Source organism: Pelophylax lessonae (genome assembly GCF_965119305.1).
Source record: "Pelophylax lessonae genome assembly, chromosome: 1".
Taxonomy (NCBI): domain Eukaryota; kingdom Metazoa; phylum Chordata; class Amphibia; order Anura; family Ranidae; genus Pelophylax; species Pelophylax lessonae.
In genome coordinates this window covers 228,179,248-228,206,915 of record NC_138768.1, presented here as the reverse complement: position 1 = coordinate 228,206,915, position 27,668 = coordinate 228,179,248, and the positions used below count along the sequence as shown (strand labels likewise).

Sequence of the window (27,668 nt, the reverse complement as noted above, 5' to 3'; positions counted from 1 at the left end):
ATGTAAGAATGGGTTCAGGCAGGGCTGGTGCAAGGATTTTTTACACCCTAGGCGAAACCTGGCACTGTAGGTTCAGGAACAAAGCATAAAAAGGAGACTGACCTGTAGCCGAGTGTTTGGCATTGTTGTATGCGAACTTTGCCAATGGTAGTAGCGACACCCAGTCATCCTGAACAAAGGTGGTAAAGCATTGAATATATTGCTCAAGAGTCTGGTTGGTCCTCTCAGTCTGCCCGTCAGTCTGGGGGTGGTATGCGGAGGACATTGACACCTTGATCTTCAATGAGTCACATAAAGCTCTCCAGAAACGAGAAGTAAATTGAACTCCTCTATCCGACACAATGTCCATTGGGACCCCGTGGAGTCTCACTATCTCCTTGATGAAGACCTGTGCCATCTCGGGAGCGGAGGGTGTACTTCTTAGTGGTACGAAATGAGCCGTTTTTGACAGACGGTCCACTACCACAAAAATTGCAGAATAACCGTCTGACAGAGGAAGTTCCATAATAAAATCCATGGCAATCATCTTCCATGGTCTTTCAGGGACTGGTAGTGGTCTGAGCAGGCCCCATGCCTTGTTTCAGATTGTCTTGCTTCAGGTGCAGATAGCACAGGAGGTGATATACTGCTTAAAACTTTTCTTTAAGTCAGGCCACCAGAACGTGCGTTGAACAAGGTCAAGGGTCTTATGGATCCCAAAATGGCCAGCCATTGGGTGGTCATGACAAAGTCCCAGGACGGACACCCGGGCATCTTCTGGAACAAAAATTTTATCTCCTCTCCATAGCAACCCATTCCTGGGTACCAGTACAGTTCCAGGAGGATGGGGAACATCTACTGTGGCTTGTCTCAGAGAGGTAAGAAAGTCAGACTGTAATAACAGGAAATTATCTCTGGTTAAGATGGTGTCCGGTACAAGGGTTTCTTTTGAGCTGTCGTACATCCGGGAGAGTGCGTTGGGTTTCGTATTCTTGGAACCAGGTCGGTAGGTGATGTGGAATGAAAATCGGGCACTTTTTTTTCCCCATCGTGCATGGCGGGGTCTCAGGCGTTTAGCCGTCCTCAAATACTCTAGGTTTTTATGATCATGTAGATGAGTATGGGATTTGCTGCCCCTTTCAACAGATACCTCCACTCCTCCAGGGCGGTCTTGATGGCAAGGAGTTCCCGATCTCCTACGTCATAGCTCTTCTCCGCTGGAGAAAGTTTACGGGAGAAAAACGCTACCGGATGGACCAGGTCCTTGATGCCTTGGCGCTGAGAGATAACTGCTCCTACTGCGATTTCTGAGGCATCAACTTCGAGGATGTAAGGCAGGGCAGGATCTCCGGGTGACTCAGGATAGGGGCAGAAGTGAACAGCTCTTTTAGGGTCCTGAAGGCGACCTGAGTTTCGGGAGTCCAGTGAAAACGGGTACTCTGCTTGGTGAGCAGGGTAATAGGGGAGATGATGGAGGAGAATCCCTTAATAAATCTCCTGTAGAAATTTGCAAATCCTATGAAACGCTGAACCCCCTTCTTATCCACAGGTGCAGGCCAATCCAGGATGGCGGAGACCTTCTGTGGATCCATCTTGACCCCTTCTGAGGAAATCACCAGACCAAGGAACTGGATACTCTGCTGTTCGAACTCACATTTTTCAGGTTTTGTGTAGAGTCTGTGCTGCCGGAGTCGGTGGAGTACCCTTTTAACGTGCTCTCGATGCTGGACCAGAGAGGAAGAGAAGACCAAGATATCGTCCAAGTAAACAATCACAAAAATGTCCAGATAGTATCTAAAGATATCGTTAATGAAGTGCTGGATGGTGGCCAGGGAATTGCAGAGACCGAAAGGCATTACCAAAAATTCGTAATGACCGAATCGGGTGCGGAATGCTGTCTTCCATTCATACCCCTCCCTGATACGGACCAAGTTGTAGGCTCCACGCAGGTCCAATTTGGTAAATACAGAGGCGGTTCTTAATCTCTGGAAGAGTTCGGGAATCAAAGGCAGGGGGTAACGGTTTCTGACCGTAATCTTATTTAATTCACGGTAGTCCACTGTAAGAGACACTCAGCTGGACCCAAACAGGCGTTGGTGCGCATGCCCAGGCACATCACTGGGTATACAGGAAGAAGTGTGCGTGTGCGCATGCGCGAATGCGCGCGCATTTGGCGCCAAACAGCCTATTTAAACTGAGTAGTGACAGGAGCACATTGCTGAGTGGTCTTTCAGCTTGTTCCTGTTTACCTGTGCCCTGACCTGCTTCTGGATTACCTGTACTGACCCGGCTTGCCCTCGACTCTCCTTTGGACACCTAACTGCCTACCTGTGACCCCGGCCTGTGATTGACCCTGCTCTTGTGTTTATGCCTTTGTACCTCGCTGCCAGACTGTGTACCGACTTTGGCTTGTATCCTGACTCCGCTTCTTTCTCACGTTCCTGTACCCGCGCTGCCCGGCTGTTGACGTCTCCCTGGCTTGTGTTCCGGCTTCGTTCCTGCCTTCTCATCCAGCATCACCGAGTTCCAGTTCCAGGTGCTCATCCAGTGATCCACAGCCATCAGCCTCCTGCCAAGGCACCACCTGCTATACTGGCCCTCGTGCCACTCTGTGTCCTACACCACCTGTCATCTCTACCAGGGGTGTTGGACAGGAGGTGCAAGAGAAGCCCCCTCTACAGCTCGATCTCCACCAGGTATGTGATATCCACACATGGCCGAAGTGAATGGTCCTTATTCTCCACAAAAAAGATCCCTGCTCCTGCCGGAGAACTAGAGGGTCGGATGAATCCCTTCTCTAGATTTTCCGTTACATAATCCTTTAGTGTACCCAATTCCCGTTCCGACAAAGGAAAGATGCGTCCGAAAGGGGTCTCTGCCCCCGGGAGCAACTCAATCGGACAATCATAGGGGCGGTGAAGGGGTAGGGCCTCGGCCCCCTGTTTGCTGAAGACATCCAAGTATTCGTGATAGTGTACTGGGACAGAGGAACGCATCTCCTTATCAGCGTCCATACAAAGTAGGGTGCTAGGCGCACTGGGGCGTACTGGCAGGCAATGATTCTGACAGTAAGAGGACTGAAACTTGACGTCTCCAGAAGTCCAGTTTATTTGCGGGTTGTGTGCTTGCAGCCAGGGTAACCCCAGAATAACGAGTAACAAGGGAGAAGAAATGGCATCCAGGCACAACAACTCCTTGTGACCTTCGAGGGTGGCCACAGGCAATGGCGGGGTTTCTTGAGTTACTGGTCCAGACTTGATGTGGGACCCATCCGCTAGGAAAATGGAGAGTCCTTGCGACTTGGGTCGGAGTGGGATGCGTTGTTGTGCAGCAAAGGTAAGATCAATGAAGCAGCTGCATGCCCCGGAGTCAATTATATCGGTGACCGGAATCGGGCCTTTTGGAAGCTGGAATGAGATAGAGAGAGCCAGGTGAGTGGTATTGTTGACAGGAACTGGGTAACTTGAGGGAGATATAGAAAGACACTTACGCATCTTTGCTGGGCATGAGCGTACAAAGTGTCCGGCTTCTCTGCAATACAGGCATAGGTTGTTCGGACGTCGCCGTAAGCGTTCTTCCGCCGATAAGGAGGGGCACATAAGCCCAAGTTGCATCGGCTCTGAAGTATCCGATTCAGGGGTAACCGGAGTTGCGCTGCTAAGACGGGAACCAGAGGAGAAGATGTGAACGGGATTGGGAACCCGTGGCATCATCCAGACTGGACAGGTCTGCTGCGTGTACCTCTCTGCTCTGCGTTCACGGAGCCGGCGGTCAATCTGTATGGCCAGGGCGATTAATGCCTCCAGGGTTTCGGATATGCCCACTCGGGCCAGTTCATCCTTCAAGCTCTCTGAAAGACCCAGGCGGAACTGATGTCGCAGAGCTGCGTCGTTCCAGTATGTGTCCGTACTCCAATGCCTAAAGTCGGTGACATAATCTTCCACGGCTCTACGGCCTTGTTGAAGTGTGGTGAGAGCGGTTTCTGCGGTGGCAGTGCACTGCGGGTCTTCATATAACTGCGCCATTGCGTCAAAAAAATGCTGACATGGTGTTCAACTGATTACTGCGTTCTTCAAGCAGGTGGTGAGCCCAGGACTGAGGTTCACCTTGCAGCAGGGCTATGATGAACCCCACCTTAGTTGCCTCCAAGGAGAAGGTTCGGGGTTGCAGGGAGAAGTATAACTCGCAGGCATTGCGGAAGGCTCTAAAGTTGCTCCGATCCCTTGAAAACCTTTCCGGCGTAGGGACCCTTGGCTCAGGAGGCAGCATCACCACCGGGGGACCGGAGGGATTCCCGGTGGAAGCCATGGAAGCAGAAGAAACTGTAGGGTCCGTGGTGGAGGTTAGGGACTGGACACGACCCTCCAACTGGGTGTAACCCTCCTGCAGAGACTTAACAGCTTGAGTGAGGGCCACGAGATGCTGGCAGATCTCATCCATAGGAGAGGCTCCTCTTGCAGGCTCAGTCATGGCTGTGTGATACTGTCACGGGGTAACATGGCAGAGCTTGACGTAAGAGGAGTGTCTTGGCGTGACAAAGGTTCGCCAGAGGCGCAAAGTGTAAGTGTTAGCCGGTTTTCACCAGGGCCCCAGATGGTGGGGATGGACTTGGCAGCTTGCTAACACCAGGTCGCAGTTCCCCGGATTCCCTGGTTGAGCCAGAAGCAGGTCCAGGACCAATAGCCGGTAACGGGTAAACAGATCAGGATGAGGCAGGAGAATAGTCTAGACAAGCCGAGGTCAGGACGGGCAGCAGGTAATCAGAATCCAAAGACAAGCCGGTTCAGGTAAACAGGAACAGCAGATAATAACAGGTTACAGGGTACAGGAGAGCTGAAGATCACACAGCAATGTTTCAGAGTGATCACTGGCTTTAAATAGGACGCTTGGCGCCAAAGAGAATTGCGTGCGCATGTGCGTTCGTGCAAACGCAAGAGAGCCGCAAACTATCCATGGTAGCGTCAGCGCATGCGCATAGGCGTTCGCCGGTTAGCGGCGCCAGTGCGCCTGCACAGGGTAGTAAGTCCCTGACACCCGGGATGGAGCCAGAGAATAAGTACTGCAGTATGAGCCAACCCTTAGGGAAAGAGAGAGGGAAGGATTGCTATGGTATATGGAACAAAGGAAGAGGGATCACTATAGTACAAGGAAGGCAGAAAGGAAAGATCACCATGGCACATGAAAGGCAGGAAGGAAGGATCACTATGGTACATGGAAGAAAGGAAGAAGGGATCACTATGGTACATGGAAGGTAGGAAGGATCACTATGGTACATAAAAGAAATGAAGGAGGGATCACTATGGTACATGGAAGGCAGGAAGGATCACTATGGATAACTATGGAAGGCAGGAAGGAAGGATCACTATGGCACATGGAAAAAGGAAGGATCACTATGGCACAGAGAAGGCAGGGAGGGTCACTATGACACCTGAAAGGCAGGAAGGTTAACTATGCCACATGGAAGGCAGAAAGGATCACTATGGTACATGAAAAGCAGGAAGGAAGGAGCACTATGGCACATGGAAGGCAGGAAGGAGCAATCTGGTACATATAAGACAGGAAGGAAGAATCACTATGGTACATGGAAGGCAGGATCACTATGGCACATGAAAGGCAGGAAGACTATGGGACATGAAAGGCAGGAAGACTATGGCACATAGAAGGTTGGAAAACTATGGCACATGGAAGGCTGGAAGAATATGGCACATGGAAGGTAGAAAGACTATGGCACATGGAAGGTTGGAAGACTATGGCACATGGAAGGCAGGAAGACTATGGCACATGGAAGGCAGGAAGACTATGGCACATTGAAAGCTGGAAGACTATGGCACATTGAAAGCTGGAAGACTATGGCACATTGAAAGCTGGAAGACTATGGCACAGGGGGGACATGGGGAGGAGGTCGGGCAGACTAGCCTACCTCCTTCTCCCTTCTCGTACAGGATATACAGCGGGCTGTAACGCTGTAAAAAAAAGAAACGCTGTAAAAAAATTGCGTGACTTTGAGGTCACAAAAGTGTGAAAGGGGCCTTCAGTAATTAAGGTATAGCATGCCCCCTTTCAATGCATAGAGACCAGTGTGCCCCCTTTCAATGCAGAGATACCAGCATGCCCCCTTTCAATGCAGAATGACCAGCGTAAGCGTGTCCCCCTCCCCGCGCGAGACCAGTGCACTTACCTCAGATACCCCAAAGCTTATCTAAAAGGTAGACAATGCCAATTTTGGGTTTCCACAACTGATTACTGGAATTTAGCAATGATGGGGTGTCTAAAATCTGTAATAAATGGTTTATTGTCTGTAAGCATATTGTACAGACAGAAATAGCCAACAAATATTCTGTGAGTTATAGAAACTGTGATGTAGACATTTGTGGTGTCTAAAATCATTGGTGCCTTCTGGTACTCAGATGTGTCAAATCCCTGACCACATCCAGGCTACTCCAATCTGTTAAACCAAGAATCACTAAAGCTACAACTGATAAAAAAAAAACACTTTTAGCATCTAGAATATTATCAACTCCAGAATGCAAAGCCCCAGTAACATCCAGGCACTGGGAAGGAGGGCACTGTGTAAAGAGGGACCTATACTGGAATGTAGTCCTATGTGTCACAATGAGGACCACAGACTATTATAAACTAAAAAGTGCAAATACCATTTATACTTTCTCTGCTGTTTTTCCATTAGTCTTATCATACACATCAAATACCTGGCTATTGTAGGAATGCCCTTGCTATGTGAAGGTGCTATGGAGAATATTTGGGGAATGTCATAGTTCTGATCCATGAGGGTCGCATATTCCAGTAGTTAAAATAAACAGAGATGGGTTTTCTTTCCATCTTCAGAACATCTTCAGCAGCAGCGCAGCCCGGACACACTGACAGCAATGTACAGCGCTGCGATAACTGACTCCACTCTACTGCTAGTGCTCGGACTATTCCTCATCACATAGAGGAGAATGGCCACTCCTTCCATCTACACACCGTTGAGTCACAGCACACGATGGGAGAAGGCAGTCCTCAGCGGCGGCTCGCAGCTTTTCAGTTCCCCGGCGTCCTCAGTCCTCCCGCCTCCTCCCCAGCCAATGGCATGGGGTTTGACTTTCGGCCAATCAGGAAGCACGTATCGGACGCGCTTCCTAATTGGCCAGGAGGAGGATCCGTGTGACAATAGTGAATTTTCATTCGCTATTGTCACACAATGGGTGGGCTCGGGCGCATTGCTCTGCGCCCCGGGTCCACCCTTTCCTGAAGCCTATTAGAGCCTCTGGCTCTAATCAGGTGATGAAAAAAAAAAGCCCATTGAGCTCCATGCGACCGGCTCCCCGCATGTAGATTAGGGGGCCAGACACATGGATAGGGGGGCGGCGCCCCTAACACACTGGCCGCCACTGCTACTGTATACTGTTTCTAATACACAAGCATAAATAACTTTTCCTAGATTGAAATTCAAAATAAGTGGGCTATTTCGCAGCTCAGTGGTCTACTATAACAACACCTCCCTTCTTCGGTGCACTTCTATAACTACACCTCCCTTCTTCAGTGTACTACTATAACTACACTGGCCTTCTTCAGTGCACTTCTATAACGACACCTCCCTTCTTCAGTGTACTACTATAACTACACCTCCCTTCAGTGTACTTCTATAACTACACCTCCCTTCTTCAGTGTACTACTATAACTACATCTCCCTTCTTCAGTGTACTACTATAACTACATCTCCCTTCTTCAGTGTACTACTATAACTACATCTCCCTTCTTCAGTGTACTACTATAACTACACCTCCCTTCTTCAGTGTACTACTATAACTACATCTCCCTTCTTCAGTGTACTACTATAACTACACCTCCATTCTTCAGTGTACTGCTATAACTACACCTCCCTTCTTCAGTGTGCTACTATAACTACACCTCCCTTCTTCAGTGCACTTCTATAACTAAACCTCCCTTCTTCAGTGTACTACTATAACTACAACTTCTTTAGTGCACTTCTATAACGACACCTCCCTTCTTCAGTGTACTACTATAACTACACCTCCCTTCTTCAGTGTACTACTATAACTACACCTTCCTTCTTCAGTGTACTACTATAATTACATCTCCCTTCTTCAGTGTACTACTATAACTACACCTCCCTTCTTCAGTGTACTTCTATAACTACACCTCTCTTCTTCAGTGCACTTCTATAACTATACCTCTCTTCTTCAAATATAACTACACCTTCTGTTTTCAGTGTACTACTCTAACTACACCTGTGAATCAAGATACTGTATATGTGTAAGCCGCTCAGGCTGTATGGGAATGAAGTCCTGTGCCCACTGCTGCTAGTGCTGGCTGGGAAGGAGCTCATCTAGGCTCCAGGCAATGGTAGAGAGTGATAGGTATCCCAGGAGCCGCATATCAAGTCAAAGCCTGCTGTGTGATAGTGAATGACAATCTCAGCCTGGACCCCCACCAGGTTACGCCCCTAATGCAATTCCTTCCGCCCACTAGAGCCTACTCACATCCCCATGAGTATTCTCCGGAGGGCAGAGTAAAATATGTTGGGGGCGTGGCCTGGTAGGGGTCCAGGCTATGACTGCCATTCACTATTACACAGAAGTCTTTGAATTGATGTTTGGCTCCTGGAACAGCTATCACTCTCTACCACTCTAGCTACACCTCTCTTTTTTGGTAAACTTCCATAAATATACCTCCCTTCTTCAGTGTTCTCCTGCAACTACACATTTCTATTCTACTCTACTCTACTCTAAATTCCTACAGTACAGTTAAACTATTCTATAAATGTGGAAGTAATCGGGACAAGCAGGAAAAGTGATAGGCCTTAGCAAACATTTGGATAAGTGCATTTCTTTAGCTTTCCAATTAAATGGCCTTTTTCATTTTTGCCTCAGCACCAGTATTACCTCCAAGACTCCATACATGTTTGTTTTCATAAACCAACTTACTAATGCATGGTCTTCCCATGACCACCGCAGCCTATACTCCTTTATATCTAAAGTAGAATTACAAACACCAGATAATGATGGGAAACTGCCCAAGAGTATAATGGCAGTCTACAGAGTTTACCCTTATAATCTATGGCAGTTCCTATCATCACCCAATGGTTTATTCGAAATTTGAACAATAGAAATATAGGCAGTGGCGGTCCTGACCAAGGTGCACAGCTAAAATATGACATGTTGGTATGTTAACATAAAGTGTACTGGTTCTGGGTCCAGGAGGAGGCATTTTTCACACACTTTGATAAAGCGCACTTATGCGCTATGATAGGGTGTCCACGTGTCCTAGGTTGCCCGGGACTGTCCTGCAATCAACATGTCTGTCCTGGGTCACGGGCACCTTCATTCCGGGACAATACAGTGTCTCAGAATGAAATAGAGGACACAGCCAGCCTACTAACTACATTGCTGGAACTGGTTGCTAGGGCTGCCCCCTCCTGGCATCTAGCAACCAGTGACGTCACAGACTCTCATAGTGAGGCCAGGAGCACTGCTGTCTCCACCCGCCTCTCCCTTCTTCAGCGCCTGGCGACATGCAGACAGAGGGAGTGACTTGCACTTGCAGCAGGGACTGGTGTGATCGTCTTCACTCTTGTCTCCACCCACCTCCTCCTTCTCTGGCGGCATGCAGAGGGAGTGACTTGCAGCAGGGACTGGAGTGATCATGTGCTGCTGCTGAACTGCTGGCTCAGATTGATTCGAAGGCTGCCCCACTTCTCCTTCTCCTGCCCGTGGTCAGACTGAAGGACCTCACTCACCAGAGGGGATAGAAGGTGAGGGAATATTAATGAAGAAGGGGACACAAGTAGGGGACAGTAATGAAGGTGATAAGTGAGTGGATATGAAGGTGAAACAGGGGAACAACTGAGGGAATAGTCATAAAGAAGGTGACACAGTGGGGGACAGTACTAAGGGTGACAAGTGAGGGGATATGAAGGTGACACAGGGGAACTGAGGGAAGAGTAATGAAAGTTAAACAGGGGAAGTGAGTGAATAGTAATGAAGGTGGCACAGGGGAACTTGGGGAATAGTAATACAGGTGACACAGGAAAATGAGGGGACAGTAATGAAGGTGACAAATAGGGAATTGGGGGGACTCTAATAAGGTGACACACAGGGAACTGATGAGACACTAATGAAGGCTAAACAGAGAACTGAGGGAACACTAATAAAGGAGACACACAGGAAACTGAGGGGACAGTAATGAAGGTGACCCAAAGAGAACTGAGAGGACAGTAATGAAGGTGACACAGGGAACTGAAACAACACTAATAAAGATGACACACGGGGAACCGAGGAGACACTAATGACAGTGATACAGGGAACTGAGGGGACAGTAATGAAGGTGACACAGGAAACTGAGGGGACAGTAATGAAGGTGACCCAAAGAGAACTGAGAGGACAGTAATGAAGGTGACACAGGGAACTGAGAGACATTAATAAAGGTGACAAATACAGAACTGAGAGGAAATGATGAAGGAGACAGACAACTGCACATTGTATACCACCCGTCTAAACTGGTGACCAAAAAGGTATCAAAAATCATATTTTTTTGGGCAGGGGGGGTTGTTGATGGAAGGTGTCCCGGATATTATGGCAGTTTGGACTCTAGCTATGAAGACTACAGACCTTTGAGGATGGTTGGCATGATGCAACCTTCTTACAGTTGTGCACGTTAAAGAGTGAACAGAGAAAGAATACATCCAGTTAACTCTAGAGTCAGATAACCCGTATAATCACTGTTCCTTCTCTGTTTACTAAACTCCGACAGCTCTGTTTACAGCCAAATCACAGAGTATTATTGTTCTTACTAACTGCATTTGCCTTCTTTATACATTTCAGCACAACAGGCTCAAACATTCATGTTCATTGTGACCTAGTAAATATTCTCTGCTAGGATTCTCATATATATAAACAGCTGAATTTCCAACAAAGCATGAATATGAAAGAGAGAACATACCATTACTCTGTGGGTCAGCATGACCTTTTTTGCAGCTATCATCTTGAGAACAAATTGTTTTGGGGCTTGGAAACTACAAAGTAGAAAAGCATGTACTTGAATAATTCTTTTTTATTTTACTTACAATACAACTGAATAAAACATATAGGTATTTCTCAACCACTATCAACTTTATTAGAAATGCTTTCTCTTCAAACTAAAGTCTATCAAGAATAAATTCATGGATGAGCTTACATCTAATAAAAAGGTCTGAACCTGCAAAATGCATGGTAGGATATTCCTTCAGGACATGGTAACATTTCTCCAAGCATAATTTATGAAGCAATACAATGGAAAAAAAAAAAATACCTGGCAGTCTGAAGTTATATACAGATGTGATCTTCAAGAATTTCCTATATTCTCAGCTGCTCCACAAAACCATATTATTTCATAAGGAAAACCAGGACATAAAGGCAATTTGTACATCTGAAGTGGTTCTAAAGGCAAGACATTTTTTACCTTAATGTACTCTCTGCATTAGGGTAAAAATGTCAAGTAATTGTATTGCCCCCTTACCTCCCTTTATACTTACAGTACCTGAGTCCTGTATTAATCCAGTGCTGTGTGCATCCGCAGAGGGTCTCTCCTCTTTCCCTGCTCTCACAAAGGCAGCAGTGGGAGCCATGTGTGTGTGTAAGTATATGTACACTATATTGTCAAGTGTATAGGGACGCCTACCTTTACCTGCACATGAACTTTAATAGCATCCCAGTCTTAGTCCGTAGGGTTTAATATTAGGTTGGCCCACCCTATGCAGCAAATAACAGCTTCAACTCTTCTTGGGAGGCTGTCCACAAGGTTTAGGAGTGTGTCTATGGGAATGTTTGACCATTCTTCCAAAAGCACATTTGTGAGGTCAGGCACTGATATTGGAGAGAAGGCTTGGCTTGCAGTCTGTGCTCTAATTCATCCCAAAGGTGTTCTACCAGGTTGAGGTCAGGACTCTGTGAAGGCCAGTCAAGTTCCTCCAACCCAAACTTGCTTATCCGTTGTAAAGTTTGGGGGTTCTAGCTCCACCGGATTGAGTGCACAACCGTTTAAAACATGAACAAAAAGGCTTTATTTCAGCAAACTTAAACAGGCTTCCAGCAGCTCACAAATCAAACACAAAATAAAGTCCGCTTTTCTTCAGCGCAAAGGAACAAAGCAAGGAAAAAGGCACATACGGTTTTGTAGATGGGTCTTCACCCCAAGGTTTGTAACAGTCCTTAATAGACCTCTCAGCAGCTTTTGGCAGCCTCCAGCAAACTTGCAGCTTCTTCAGACAGGTGCAACCACCAAACTACTCCTCCCCACACTCACCTATTGCTGCTTCCTGTCTCTTAAGGTCTGCTTCCCCTGGGTCTTAACCCTGTGTGCGCTTAAATCCCTTTTGGTCAGGGGTGGGGGCTCTTTCCCACCCGAATATCACTACAGAGCCCCCCAAATTCCGTGTCCCAAATATCTCTCTTTACAATACAGAGAGAACTGCGAGTCAGTCCTCCTGATTTTTACTATTCCCAGGAATTTTTCACCCGTCCTGGGTGACCCCCTGAACATTAGCAAACTTTCCTTAAAGGGACCATAACCCAAATACAGGAGATACAGTGGGTACGGAAAGTATTCAGACCCCCTTAAATTTTTCACTCTTTGTTATATTGCAGCCATTTGCTAAAATCATTTAAGTTCATTCTTCTTCCTCATGAATGTACACATAGCACCCCATACTGACAGAAAAACACAGAATTGTTGACATTGTTGCAGATTTATTAAAAAAGAAAAACTGAAATATCACATGGTCCTAAGTATTCAGACCCTTTGCTGTGACACTCATATATTTAACTCACGTGCTTTCCATTTCTTCTGATCATCCTTGAGATGGTTCTACACCTTCATTTGAGTCCAGCTGTGTTTGATTATACTGATTGGACTTGATTAGGAAAGCCACACACCTGTCTATATAAGACCTTCCAGATCACAATGCATGTCAGAGCAAATGAGAATCATGAGGTCAAAGGAACTGCCTGAAGAGCTCAGAGACAGAATTGTGGCAAGGCACAGATCTGGCCAAGGTTACAAAAAGATTTCTGCTGCACTTAAGGTTCCTAAGAGCACAGTGGCCTCCATAATCCTCAAATAGTAGACGTTTGGGACGACCAGAACCCTTCCTAGAGCTGGCCGTCCGGCCAAACTGAGCTATCGGGGGAGAAGAGCCTTGGTGAGAGAGGTAAAGAAGAACCCAAAGATCACTGTGGCTGAGCTCCAGAGATGCAGTCAGGAGATGGGAGAAAGTTGTAGAAAGTCAACCATCACTGCAGCCCTCCACCAGTCGGGGCTTTATGGCAGAGTGGCCCGACGGAAGCCTCTCCTCAGTGTAAGACACATGAAAGCCGCATGGAGTTTGCTAAAAAACACCTGAAGGACTTCAAGATGGTGAGAAATAAGATTCTCTGGTCTGATGAGACCAAAATAGAACTTTTTGGCCTTAATTCTAAGCGGTATGTGTGGAGAAAACCAGGCACTGCTCATCACCTGTCCAATACAGTCCCAACAGTGAAGCATGGTGGTGGCAGCATCATGCTGTGGGGGTGTTTTTCAGCTGCAGGGACAGGACGACTGGTTGCAATCGAGGGAAAGATGAATGCGGCCAAGTACAGGGATATCCTGGACAAAAACCTTCTCCAGAGTGCTCTGGACCTCAGACTGGGCCGAAGGTTTACCTTCCAACAAGACAATGACCCTAAGCACACAGCTAAAATAACGAAGGAGTGGCTTCACAACAACTCCGTGACTGTTCTTGAATGGCCCAGCCAGAGCCCTGACTTAAACCCAATTGAGCATCACTGGAGAGACCTAAAAATGGCTGTCCACCAACGTTTACCATCCAACCTGACAGAACTGGAGAGGATCTGCAAGGAGGAATGGCAGAGGATCCCCAAATCCTTGTGTGAAAGACTTGTTGCATCTTTCCCAAAAAGACTCCTGGCTGTATTAGATCAAAAGGGGGCTTCTACTAAATACTGAGCAAAGGGTCTGAATACTTAGGACCATGTGATATTTCAGTTTTTCTTTTTTAATAAATCTGCAACAATGTCAACAATTCTGTGTTTTTCTGTCAGTATGGGGTGCTATGTGTACATTCATGAGGAAGAAGAATGAACCTAAATGATTTTAGCAAATGGCTGCAATATAACAAAGAGTGAAAAATTCAAGGGGGTCTGAATACTTTCCGTACCCACTGTATATAGCGACTGTCCAGGACCCAACCTTGGCGTCCTGTACACCGTGTATTTATGGACTTAAATTTGTGCACTGGTGTGCAGTCATGTTGGAACAGGAAGAGGACATCCCCAAACGGTTTCCCACAAAGTTAGGAGCATGAAATTGTCCAAAATTTCTTGGTATGCTGATGCCTTAAGAGTTCCCTTCACTGGAACTAAAGGGGCAAGCCCAACCCCTTAAAAGCAACCCTAAACCATAATCCCCCCTCCACCAAACGATTTGGACCAGTGCACAAGGCAAGGTCCATAAAGACATAGATGAGCGAGTTAGATGAGCGAGGAACTTGACTGGCCTGCACAGAGTCCTGACCTCAACCCAATTGAACACATTTGGGATGAATGAGCCGACACTGTGAGCCAGGCATTCTCATCCAACATCAGTGTTTGACCTCACAAATGTGGTTCTGGAAGAATGGTCAAACATTCCCATAGACACACTCCTAAACCTTGTGGACAGCCTTCCTAGAAGAGCTGAAGCTGTTATAGCTGCAAAGATCTGGGCCAACTCAATATTGAACCCTACGGCCTAAGACTGGGATGGCATTAAAGTTCATGTGTGTGTAAAGGCAGGTGTCCCAATACTTTTGACAATATAGTGTATCTGTGTGTATGTGAGTTTATGCACGTGAATGTATGCATGATCAATATGTATGTGTGACAGACTCACCCAGAACAGAGACTTTTGGAGGGGACTGCAGGCTAGCCTCTTCCCTACTGACTTTGGGTCTTGGCATTTAAGGGAACACTACTCTTTGAGAGGTGAATGCCTGGGGGATCATTGGAGTGGTCTTGTTTCTAATTCAAGTTCATGTCTCCCCAAAACACACAGACTCTGGGAACCTAGGCCCGGGATCCATGTTTAGGGCCTAGCTGCACCAGTACCAATAGTGACTGCTTCACACTGTGAGACTCAAAGCAGATGTTGATGTCATCAGCTCAGGACACCTGTCTGGGGTCGCCTGCTATAATGTGTTTATTGTAAGCAGGGCCGGACTGGGAATAAAATTCAGCCCTGGAAATAATTTCATACCAGCCCCATAGCATTATTATACCAGCCCAACAGCATAAGGTCATTATTTTGTTGTTCATAAAAGGGAAAATCATGCATTTTAAAAACACATTTGAAGAATGTATTATAGATAAGACAGATATGAAAGCACATAGGGCTTTATCTAAATATAAGAGCAAATTCCTGTTAAAAGTGGTAAAAGTGCGGACATGGTATAGGAGGTGGTCATAGGCTGTGTGGGCATGGTACAGGAGATGTCAGAGGCTGCAGACATGGTGCAGGATATGCAGAGGCTGTGGGCATGGTGCAGGAGATGCAGAGGCTGAGGGCATGGTGCAGGAGATGCAGGGGCTGCGGGCATGGTGCAGGAGATGCAGGGGCTGCCAGCATGGTGCAGGAGATGCAGGGGCTGCTGGTATGGTGCAGGAGATGCAGGGTTTGTGGGCATGGTGCAGGAGATGCAGGGGCTGCGGGCATTGTGCAGGAGATGCAGGGGCTGCTGGCATGATACAGGAGATGCAGGGCTGCAGGCATGGTACAGGAGATGCAGGGCTGCGGGCATGGTACAGGAGATGTAGGGGCTACGGGCATGGTACAGGAGATGCAGGGCTATGGATATGGTACAGAAGATGCAGGGCTTCTGGCATGGTGTAGGAGATGCAGGGTCTGCGAGCATGGTGCAGAAGATGCAGGGGCTGCGGGCATGGTGCAGAGATGCAGGAGCTGCGGGCATGGTACAGGAGATGCAGGACTGTGGGCATGGTACAGGAGATGCAGGGCTGTGGGCATGGTACAGGAAATTCAGGGGCTGCGGGCATGGTACAGGAGATGCAGGACTGCGGGCATGGTACAGGAGATGCAGAGCTGCGGGCATGGTACAGAAGATGCAGGGCTGTGGGTATGGTACAGGAGATGCAGGGGCTGTGGGCATGGTGCAGGAGATGCAGGGCTGTGGGCATGGTGCAGGAGATGCAGGGCTGTGGGCATGGTACAGGAGATGCAGTGCTGCGGGCATGGTACAGGAGAATCCTGAGGAGATGCAGGGGCTGTTGAGGGGTCTCACTTACCCATCGGCAAGGCGCTTTACATTTAAAAATGGCGCCGCCTGGCGCCATCACGTCACCGCTTATGCGCTGTCTGCCCGAGTATAGCCGAGCGTGTACGGTTTTTCCAGAGCAGCGGCAGCGCATGCACAGTGTACATGTCGCGCCGGCTGCAGCCATTTTTTTTTTACAGGTTAGACTGATGTTCAGCCAGCACCAGGGCAGGGGGATTTGCAGGCCTATCAGGAAATTTCCCAGTATCCCGGTACGCCAATTCGGCCCTGATTGTAAGTAGGTCTAGTGTGCCTCCAAAGTTTCGTTCAACCACTGTTAATTGTGCTTATTAAGTCACCTAATGTTTGTCTGTCTGGTAGTTTTGTGTCCCCTCCACCTAGGCTGGCTTAAATGACTAGTTAATTATATCACTGTCAGCTACAGTATTAGTTGCTAGAGGTGGATTAGCATATAGTATAGGTTGGTTGTTCTGTAATTATATTAATTATATTTCTGAATACTATTTCCTTTGCATACAATACTGTGTTCTCAATAAAGAGTTCCAGTTCTAGTTCTCATACACGCTATTGTCGGCTAGTCTTGTATGCTGCAACTTTAATATCTGGTTCAAATGTCCAGACTGGAGGAAGCGGTATACTGATCAAAGCACCAAAGCAGGGTGCTAGAAGGTTCCGTCACAGTGCGTACGTATGTTTATATGCGTGTGTATCTACAGTATGTCTGCCTGTTACTTTTGATCTACTTTTCTAAGTTAGTGTGACTTTTTTTTAGCTTTTTTTCACACTAGGGCAAGGAGTGCCACTTTGACAGGTGACAAGGAGGAGATATGTCAATTCCTCATCAATTCCTATCACAGCGATAGTGTGTGTACAACCCTGGCAGCTGCAGCTAAAGGATAAAGTAGTTGGGGGTGGTAAATAACTGTGTAGTCTTACCATCCCCCCAAACTCACATGTAAACAAGCCCTAAGACTCGGGTGCCTCATGACTGAAAAGGACTCCAGAAACACAGGCCTAGAGTTCAGCTTGTAAGCAGGCAGGCAAGTGGTACCTCCTCCATGTTCCCTAACTCATTGGGCACCAAGTGTGGGTCACATGGAAGGCCTACCCCAGGGTGGGTTCTTCTGGGCAACACTAGGCACTTGCAACAGGATCGCTTTACTACACATGGGTTACCTTTACATCTGTGCCATATTCATTAATGCCCTGGGACAGGGCTGAGGCCACTGTGGCGTAATATTCAACCTTAAGGCAGGCCTCTGCTTTAGAGATGAACTTACATCATGTGCAATTGCACCACAACTGCTCTCAAGTCAACTCTCGGGTCCCTGTGACAAAGTACACCTCCACTGCAGCTTGCATTTAGGAGGAACACGCTAAGCCTTGTCCACATCCACCCGTCCAGAGTATCACCACTACCTCACTCCCACTAACGGTATGGGGTCCCGCTGTGCCACCAAGCGTGGACTCTATGTGTGCACTTGACTTCATTTAACTGCTAATCCTTCATACCTGTGCACATTTGGAAGGATTGGGAAACAGAGATTTCGGGCACAGGAGTTTTGTTAAAAAGATTTCTTTTATTCAACACAGAACTAAATATTTTAAAATCATAGAAAAATACAGGCAAATAATTGTGTATTAAGGACACAGTGAGACCACACAACAATGGTCTATGTTGTACAATATCTCAGTGCATAGAACTTATAAAAGTCGGTTTACATACAGTTCAAAGTACAAGATCATTAGTAGTCATATAATCCTTGGAAACGTATTGCTTGTTATCAGAAGAACCGCCGACGGACACCCAAGCAGTATGGTGCCGGTCAGCAGGGTCGACTGAAAATATAAGTTAACATTCACCATGTAATATATGACCTTTGCTCGACATGTTTCGCTTTCTTAGACAAAAAAGCTTCATCTGGAGCATATCATTTCTTTTGTCTGTGTGAGAAATAACAGTATTTAGATAGATTACATATATGTGTTACCTTATTTTCAGTATGTTATAATTACAATTGCATATCATTTATCTTTCCTTTTAATTACATATAATCGTCTTACACATCTCAGATAAGTCCTTCTATTTTTGCAATATCAACACAATATAACATTGGGTCTTAAGTTGCATTCAGACACTAGAGGAGTTTAGGGGAAAGAACGGAGGTTGCCAATAGTGAGTATATGTGGGGATCCATGCTGTAATTATAGTATAAGCATATATATCCTATTTATATACCTGGTAAATGGACAGAAAGATGTATACATACCTGTACATATAGTAATCAGGCACATATCTCAATTTCCATAGAGAATTCTTTAACGAGGAGGACTGTGCGTTTTGGGAAACTCAAAAAGGCAATGTATAGTGACATAGTAGTGAGGGTAGTCACTCCATGTCTCATATCTGGGTGGATGAGAGCAGAAAAACAATGTTTCTCAGAGTAGTAAGCGTTTTAATTCTATGATATCACTTTAAGGGAAAGCCCATAGGAATGCCAAACCATAAGCTCAAGTGTTCTAAAGTGGTAAAATCTGTATGCCTCATGCTTGTTATAAGAGTGTGTAAGTACCCATAGAGCCCATAGAACATCTGCCCTAAAAGGGGGGGGGGCAACAGAAAAGACACATAGTCATTCTGGACCGTAAGAGAAGACAGGTGCCATGCGTTTATAAACGATTACACACCAACATATAGAGTTTACCCATTCGTATATGGGCTACCCCTATAGTAAAATATATATCATGTATACTGATTTGCTTTCACACACATATGTGAATATGTGTGTGTAATCAATTTCGTATCCGGCCCACCCTCCTCTATAATAGTAGGGGGGTGACCAGGGTTATATATAGATAAGCAGTTGCTACATGAGGTCCAAGATGAGTACATGCAAAGCGTACTTAGAATAAACATAAGTAATAAACATAGTAGTAAATATATATAGAGTGCCACCCAAGATGATAGATCGCTATGCAGTACAAAAGTTCCAAACATACACAGACACCTTAGCAATGCTCACCAAACTTAGGAAGGACCAGAGCTTAAATGTAGGGAGCGTGTCTCCTCTGCTTGTATGTCGGCTGTTAAGCACAGTAAGATTAAGGTGAATTCCCGGATATCACAAAAGTGTAATGTTACAGTATTAATACTGGCCATATAAAGCTTACCCCTTGCCACGCTGTTCCCAGCTTCCGCACAGTCCTCACCGGATGGGGAACCTCCACCATACCAGGGCTTGTAAATGGCGCCCTTAAGTAGCATGGATCCCGGGTGGTTCGTCAAACGGACGTCACCGCCCCGGCCACTCCCACCGGACATCGCTCGAGAGCTAGCGCGGGGACACCCCGGCGAGGCTCTCGGCTTAGTCACAGGTGTATGCAGACTATACAGAGGCGCGTTTTCTCAAAATAGAAACAGCCTCATCTTTAGAGCCAAACCTCCAAATACGCAATCGACAGTTAAACTAATAACCAAATACTCCGCTCATGAAAAAGTATTGAGAGATATTCTTGAACGGAACTGGCATCTTCTTCGTGATGATCCAGTTATAAACAAATACGTGGGCAAACATCCCCAAATTGTTTTCAGGAGAACAAGATCTTTAAGAGATCAACTAACAACAAGCCACTATCAACCCATTAGAAATAAAGTAACAACAGGTAGAGGTACTTATAAATGTCGCAAATGCGCTTTATGTCCTTGGATAGAGGAGAATACTGAATACACTTTACCTAATGGGGAGACATTTGCTCCAAAATTTCGAGCCGACTGTAGCACACGTGGAGTGGTATACATGATGCATTGCACCTGCGGCATGTTCTATATAGGTAAAACTATAAGAGAGCTCCGCCAAAGGATAAATGACCATGTGTACGTATCAGCAGGGGGAAGGATGATCACGCCCGTGAGCAGACACCTTGACCTATACCACAGGTTCAATCCCAAAAAGGCAAGATTTTATGTGCTTGAGGTTATCCCTCAAGATCCTCGGGGTGGCAACTGGGACAAAAAAATTCTCCAGAGAGAAACTCTCTGGATAGAGCGTCTCAATGCCACTTATAGACCTGGGTTAAACGAAACACAGTCGTACAAACCCTTTCTGTGAAGGTTTCCTTGCTTACCTAATGCCAACAGACCTAATTGACCTCGAGTAGTATACTCGGGTTACGATAATGGCCCTCTGTGGGATATATGGGTCAGGGTGTCGGCTTGGTTTTGGCGTGATCATCCTCCCCCCGTATATACATATATTCAATTATTCTGATACCTCTTCACATTAAATAGGTCTTATGGCACATATACCCCTCTTCCTTTCTTATGTATAACAAACAGTTTTTTGTGCTATAATCCCTATCTCATCAATACTATGATCTTGAGGATTTATAATAAGTCAAAATATGCAACTTTCTCTTGGGGTTTGAAGTATGGAAGTGTTTCTAGTAGGGGGCAGTTCAGCCCCTGTTCTTTCATTAGGGCTGTTACTATTGAAGCCCTTACTAGTGGTTAATGTCAAAAAATAAACATGGTTATAGAATAATTTTTGATAAACAAATATGTTACCGATATATATCTCCTGGTTTCACCAGGAACATTTTTGTACCTTAGTGAAATTTGCTTTTATATCTGTATTTTTTAAATATATAATTTCTGTCCTTGTTGTGTTGTTTTTTCATTTCAGGCAATTAGAATTCTGATGTAATTGCGGACCGATCCTGTGGGGGCAGTGTGGGTAAGCATGGAGGTCGGCCTCATCAGTGAGATATGTGCGGCCAGATAGGCTGCAGGTCAGTCCCGCCCCTTCCGGGCGGAACTTCCTGTGGCACCTGAGCGGACTGCGGAGGCACTTCCTGCCTCTGTATAGTCTGCATACACCTGTGACTAAGCCGAGAGCCTCGCCGGGGTGTCCCCGCACTAGCTCTCGAGCGATGTCCGGTGGGAGTGGCCGGGGCGGTGACGTCCGTTTGACGAACCACCCGGGATCCATGCTACTTAAGGGCGCCATTTACAAGCCCTGGTATGGTGGAGGTTCCCCATCCGGTGAGGACTGTGCGGAAGCTGGGAACAGCGTGGCAAGGGGTAAGCTTTATATGGCCAGTATTAATACTGTAACATTACACTTTTGTGATATCCGGGAATTCACCTTAATCTTACTGTGCTTAACAGCCGACATACAAGCAGAGGAGACACGCTCCCTACATTTAAGCTCTGGTCCTTCCTAAGTTTGGTGAGCATTGCTAAGGTGTCTGTGTATGTTTGGAACTTTTGTACTGCATAGCGATCTATCATCTTGGGTGGCACTCTATATATATTTACTACTATGTTTATTACTTATGTTTATTCTAAGTACGCTTTGCATGTACTCATCTTGGACCTCATGTAGCAACTGCTTATCTATATATAACCCTGGTCACCCCCCTACTATTATAGAGGAGGGTGGGCCGGATACGAAATTGATTACACACACATATTCACATATGTGTGTGAAAGCAAATCAGTATACATGATATATATTTTACTATAGGGGTAGCCCATATACGAATGGGTAAACTCTATATGTTGGTGTGTAATCGTTTATAAACGCATGGCACCTGTCTTCTCTTACGGTCCAGAATGACTATGTGTCTTTTCTGTTGCCCCCCCCCCTTTTAGGGCAGATGTTCTATGGGCTCTATGGGTACTTACACACTCTTATAACAAGCATGAGGCATACAGATTTTACCACTTTAGAACACTTGAGCTTATGGTTTGGCATTCCTATGGGCTTTCCCTTAAAGTGATATCATAGAATTAAAACGCTTACTACTCTGAGAAACATTGTTTTTCTGCTCTCATCCACCCAGATATGAGACATGGAGTGACTACCCTCACTACTATGTCACTATACATTGCCTTTTTGAGTTTCCCAAAACGCACAGTCCTCCTCTTTAAAGAATTCTCTATGGAAATTGAGATATGTGCCTGATTACTATATGTACAGGTATGTATACATCTTTCTGTCCATTTACCAGGTATATAAATAGGATATATATGCTTATACTATAATTACAGCATGGATCCCCACATATACTCACTATTGGCAACCTCCGTTCTTTCCCCTAAACTCCTCTAGTGTCTGAATGCAACTTAAGACCCAATGTTATATTGTGTTGATATTGCAAAAATAGAAGGACTTATCTGAGATGTGTAAGACGATTATATGTAATTAAAAGGAAAGATAAATGATATGCAATTGTAATTATAACATACTGAAAATAAGGTAACACATATATGTAATCTATCTAAATACTGTTATTTCTCACACAGACAAAAGAAATGATATGCTCCAGATGAAGCTTTTTTGTCTAAGAAAGCGAAACATGTCGAGCAAAGGTCATATATTACATGGTGAATGTTAACTTATATTTTCAGTCGACCCTGCTGACCGGCACCATACTGCTTGGGTGTCCGTCGGCGGTTCTTCTGATAACAAGCAATACGTTTCCAAGGATTATATGACTACTAATGATCTTGTACTTTGAACTGTATGTAAACCGACTTTTATAAGTTCTATGCACTGAGATATTGTACAACATAGACCATTGTTGTGTGGTCTCACTGTGTCCTTAATACACAATTATTTGCCTGTATTTTTCTATGATTTTAAAATATTTAGTTCTGTGTTGAATAAAAGAAATCTTTTTAACAAAACTCCTGTGCCCGAAATCTCTGTTTCCCAATCCTTCCAAATGTAATTGATCAATTGAGGATAGGGGCACACCCTAAATTGGATACGTCATGGCCAAGATGGCTGCTATCTGTGGACACATGACTTGTAAAATAATTCTGATATAAAGGTGGAAGCACCAGCCATCCTGGGAAGTGGCAAGCAGCAAAGTATATAGGTTTAAGTATCACTTATTACCTTGTATACATATTATATTTGAGCAGTATCATATGGAAGGATCGTGAAACATCTTTTATGCAAAAAAACCCCGTAAAAAGTTGCCTATAATTTTCTAGTGCCAATTTTTGGCCTGCATCTGGCCTTTGAAGATAATTTTGTATTTGTTTATTTAGTCAAGCCATAATTTATACACATTTCTTCAAAAAATAGAAACCTATATAGAAGAGACCATAAATCATTCTAACAACAACTGATAGAACTCATAGGACAACCATGGATTTCGTTGGAAATGCATGGACGGGTCTTATGACTGAAATTGAATCTACCTGTAACATCCCGGCCAAGGACGATATAAGCCTAAACCAATATATTAATACAGTAAAGAGACTTATTAAAAAAAAGTCAAATCTATATTGGCATATAGAATTTTTCTTGAAGTATATACAGGCAAATGTATGCCCTATGGGTCTGAGGATTCATCTATTCCCCTCCTTCGATAATGCTTCGAGCGAGTTTAGAACTTTGTGGGAACGTATTCTAACCAAATGCAGTACCGACTTGTGCCAGCTGTTGGTGTCCCAATACAAATTAGACCTAGCTACTTTGGATACTGAGTTATCATCTTTATATACTAAGAACGAGAATCTAAAAAAACATATACATTACGAGGCAAGATGGAAGGAGGTGAAGGAGTATGGAATCAAACTTAATAGGGATATCATTGGTAAAAAACAAACTAAATTTTTAAAAGATAAGATGGCCTTCACGGAAGGCTATGCTTACCGATGGCCGGGACCCAATAGTTCAAGGCGACCCCGCTATTCGCGAGGCCCCCGTGAACAGATGTTGAATACAGGTCCAAGGGAAACCGACTGGGAATCAGACTCGTCTTCGATCTCCGCACAATCTAATAGATCCAAAACATCGATTAGATCTAATCAAGATACTAGACCAAAAACAGACATGGCGACACGTAAACGAGGACAACAGGAAGGAGCCAATTACACACCACGCTCCAAAAAGCGACCCGATGAAACTTCCAAATTTCAACCATTAGGAACTGGGGGGACTCAAATTGGACAGACTGTTCGATCTGTCGAGGCACTCACACAAGATGGTTTGGAAGCACAGGACCCTTATTTGGGACCCCTGGCTCTCCAAGCGATACAAATGTTGCAACCCTTATCCACTAACACTAATTCAAGTAATCCATCCACACAGGATTTCACATCTAATTCTCAAACACATTCACTAGGTGCTGTGGCACCGGTTTTTTCTAACACACTACCTTTAAATATACCCAGCACTACCTCTCTTAGACAAACCACTATTGATGGCCACTTTGCAGCTTCACAGGCCCAGGCCTCAAATTTTCCCCTGAGCACATCACTAAGCCTTCCCACTTAAAATTATCGATCATTAACTTAACCCCTTATCACTTCTCCCCCCAAGAACAAGAGGTCCTTGAACTTGGCCTCACGTTCTGTCCATCTACTCCTATGGATAGATATGAGACCATAAAGGACGTCTATATGTTCATAAGGAACTTGACGTATAAACATATCTACGACCCAGAAAGACAACGCAATACACAAGATAAAGAAATTTCAGAAAAAATAAAACATTATACAATGCAAGAATTCCGTGTTCTACGGGATCTAATCTTACTATTGGAGGAAGGCAGTCTTCCGGATTCCCAGTCCCCCGATCAACCTATACAAACAAAGACAGTAAATCCAAGACAGGTCCCCTTCAAACCAAAATCCAATAATTTCCCTGACTTGACTACAAATCCTAACCTTTTGGCTTTTCTGACCACAGTGGTAGGTGAGATTAAAAATTGTGAGCTAAAATCAACACAAAATAATCTTTCTAAACAACAACTACAGATGCTTAACAAACTAAGAAACCATACAGACTTGGTTATCAAACCCTCAGATAAGGGTGGTAACCTAGTATTGATGACTCGAGAGGGATACGAAAAAATGTGCCTTAATATCCTCTCAAATCGTACATGGTACAAAAAGATATCCCCATCGGTTACTACAGAATTTAAAGCAGAGTATTTGGACATAATTGGACGTGCATATCAATTGGCTCTTATAGACAAAGACTGTTATAATTTTCTTAACAACAAATTTCCGAGACAGGCGACATTCTATTCACTCCCAAAAACCCATAAAAATTTAACTTCTCCACCGGGGAGGCCTATTGTATCGGGCATTGGAAGTTTAACTGAAAATGCGAGTCGTTTGATCGATTATTATTTACTACCACACGTAGTGCGGTTACCGTCATACGTCAAGGACACACTCGAGTTTTTAAAAATGATTGAAGATATGGTGGTTCCTCCCGACGCCCTGCTCGTGACTTTGGATGTGGAGGCATTATACTCCAGTATCCCTCACGAGCAGGGCGTCGGGATGATACGCACGTTCTTATATGAGCAAGATCATCACACTTGGCCATTTTGTGATTTTATTTTGGAACTTCTATTGTTTATTTTGAAACACAACTGGTTTACTTTCAACGGGTCCCACTACCTCCAGGTGCAGGGCGTGGCCATGGGCACTTGTTGTGCCCCGGCCTACGCCAACCTGTACCTGGGGGGGTGGGAGCGACAAATCACATCAGATGAAAATTTATCCCATTTTTTTTCCTCTGTGGCAATCTGGTTTCGTTATATAGACGACATTTTTGCTGTCTGGACAGGTTCAAAATCAATGCTAGATGAGTTTATTGCCCAACTAAATATAAACGACTTCAACTTGAAGTTAACATCTACCATCAGTGACTCGAGTGTTAATTTCCTTGACCTAACGGTACTCAAACATGTGGATGGACACCTGACGACTAACCTATACAGAAAGGAGACGTCAGGGAATGTAATATTACATGCGTCTAGCGCCCACCCAGGGGCGCTTATACGTAGTATTCCATACGCCCAATACATACGCCTACGGTGTAATTGCACATCTGATAAGGATTTCAAAATACAGGCTAACCTTTTACGAGAACGCCTAATGGCTCGTGGATACAGTAAGCGTCTGTTGAGAACAGCTTTTAACAAAGCGTTTTCTCAAAATAGAAACAGCCTCATCTTTAGAGCCAAACCTCCAAATACGCAATCGACAGTTAAACTAATAACCAAATACTCCGCTCATGAAAAAGTATTGAGAGATATTCTTGAACGGAACTGGCATCTTCTTCGTGATGATCCAGTTATAAACAAATACGTGGGCAAACATCCCCAAATTGTTTTCAGGAGAACAAGATCTTTAAGAGATCAACTAACAACAAGCCACTATCAACCCATTAGAAATAAAGTAACAACAGGTAGAGGTACTTATAAATGTCGCAAATGCGCTTTATGTCCTTGGATAGAGGAGAATACTGAATACACTTTACCTAATGGGGAGACATTTGCTCCAAAATTTCGAGCCGACTGTAGCACACGTGGAGTGGTATACATGATGCATTGCACCTGCGGCATGTTCTATATAGGTAAAACTATAAGAGAGCTCCGCCAAAGGATAAATGACCATGTGTACGTATCAGCAGGGGGAAGGATGATCACGCCCGTGAGCAGACACCTTGACCTATACCACAGGTTCAATCCCAAAAAGGCAAGATTTTATGTGCTTGAGGTTATCCCTCAAGATCCTCGGGGTGGCAACTGGGACAAAAAAATTCTCCAGAGAGAAACTCTCTGGATAGAGCGTCTCAATGCCACTTATAGACCTGGGTTAAACGAAACACAGTCGTACAAACCCTTTCTGTGAAGGTTTCCTTGCTTACCTAATGCCAACAGACCTAATTGACCTCGAGTAGTATACTCGGGTTACGATAATGGCCCTCTGTGGGATATATGGGTCAGGGTGTCGGCTTGGTTTTGGCGTGATCATCCTCCCCCCGTATATACATATATTCAATTATTCTGATACCTCTTCACATTAAATAGGTCTTATGGCACATATACCCCTCTTCCTTTCTTATGTATAACAAACAGTTTTTTGTGCTATAATCCCTATCTCATCAATACTATGATCTTGAGGATTTATAATAAGTCAAAATATGCAACTTTCTCTTGGGGTTTGAAGTATGGAAGTGTTTCTAGTAGGGGGCAGTTCAGCCCCTGTTCTTTCATTAGGGCTGTTACTATTGAAGCCCTTACTAGTGGTTAATGTCAAAAAATAAACATGGTTATAGAATAATTTTTGATAAACAAATATGTTACCGATATATATCTCCTGGTTTCACCAGGAACATTTTTGTACCTTAGTGAAATTTGCTTTTATATCTGTATTTTTTAAATATATAATTTCTGTCCTTGTTGTGTTGTTTTTTCATTTCAGGCAATTAGAATTCTGATGTAATTGCGGACCGATCCTGTGGGGGCAGTGTGGGTAAGCATGGAGGTCGGCCTCATCAGTGAGATATGTGCGGCCAGATAGGCCGCAGGTCAGTCCCGCCCCTTC

At 45.0% G+C, this 27,668-nt stretch overlaps 2 protein-coding genes across 2 annotated transcripts in view; one reads left to right on the top strand and one right to left on the bottom strand.

The window, feature by feature from the left end:
* Positions 1–27,668, top strand: part of IFT81 (intraflagellar transport 81) — a 328,264-nt gene that overhangs the window by 13,371 nt on the left and 287,225 nt on the right. The window lies entirely within an intron of this gene.
* Positions 1–27,668, bottom strand: part of P2RX7 (purinergic receptor P2X 7) — a 113,908-nt gene that overhangs the window by 60,092 nt on the left and 26,148 nt on the right. The window contains exon 4 of the mRNA XM_082255621.1: positions 10,939–11,011. Within this exon, the coding sequence (XP_082111747.1) occupies positions 10,939–11,011 (73 nt within the window). The remainder of the gene's footprint in view (positions 1–10,938; positions 11,012–27,668) is intronic.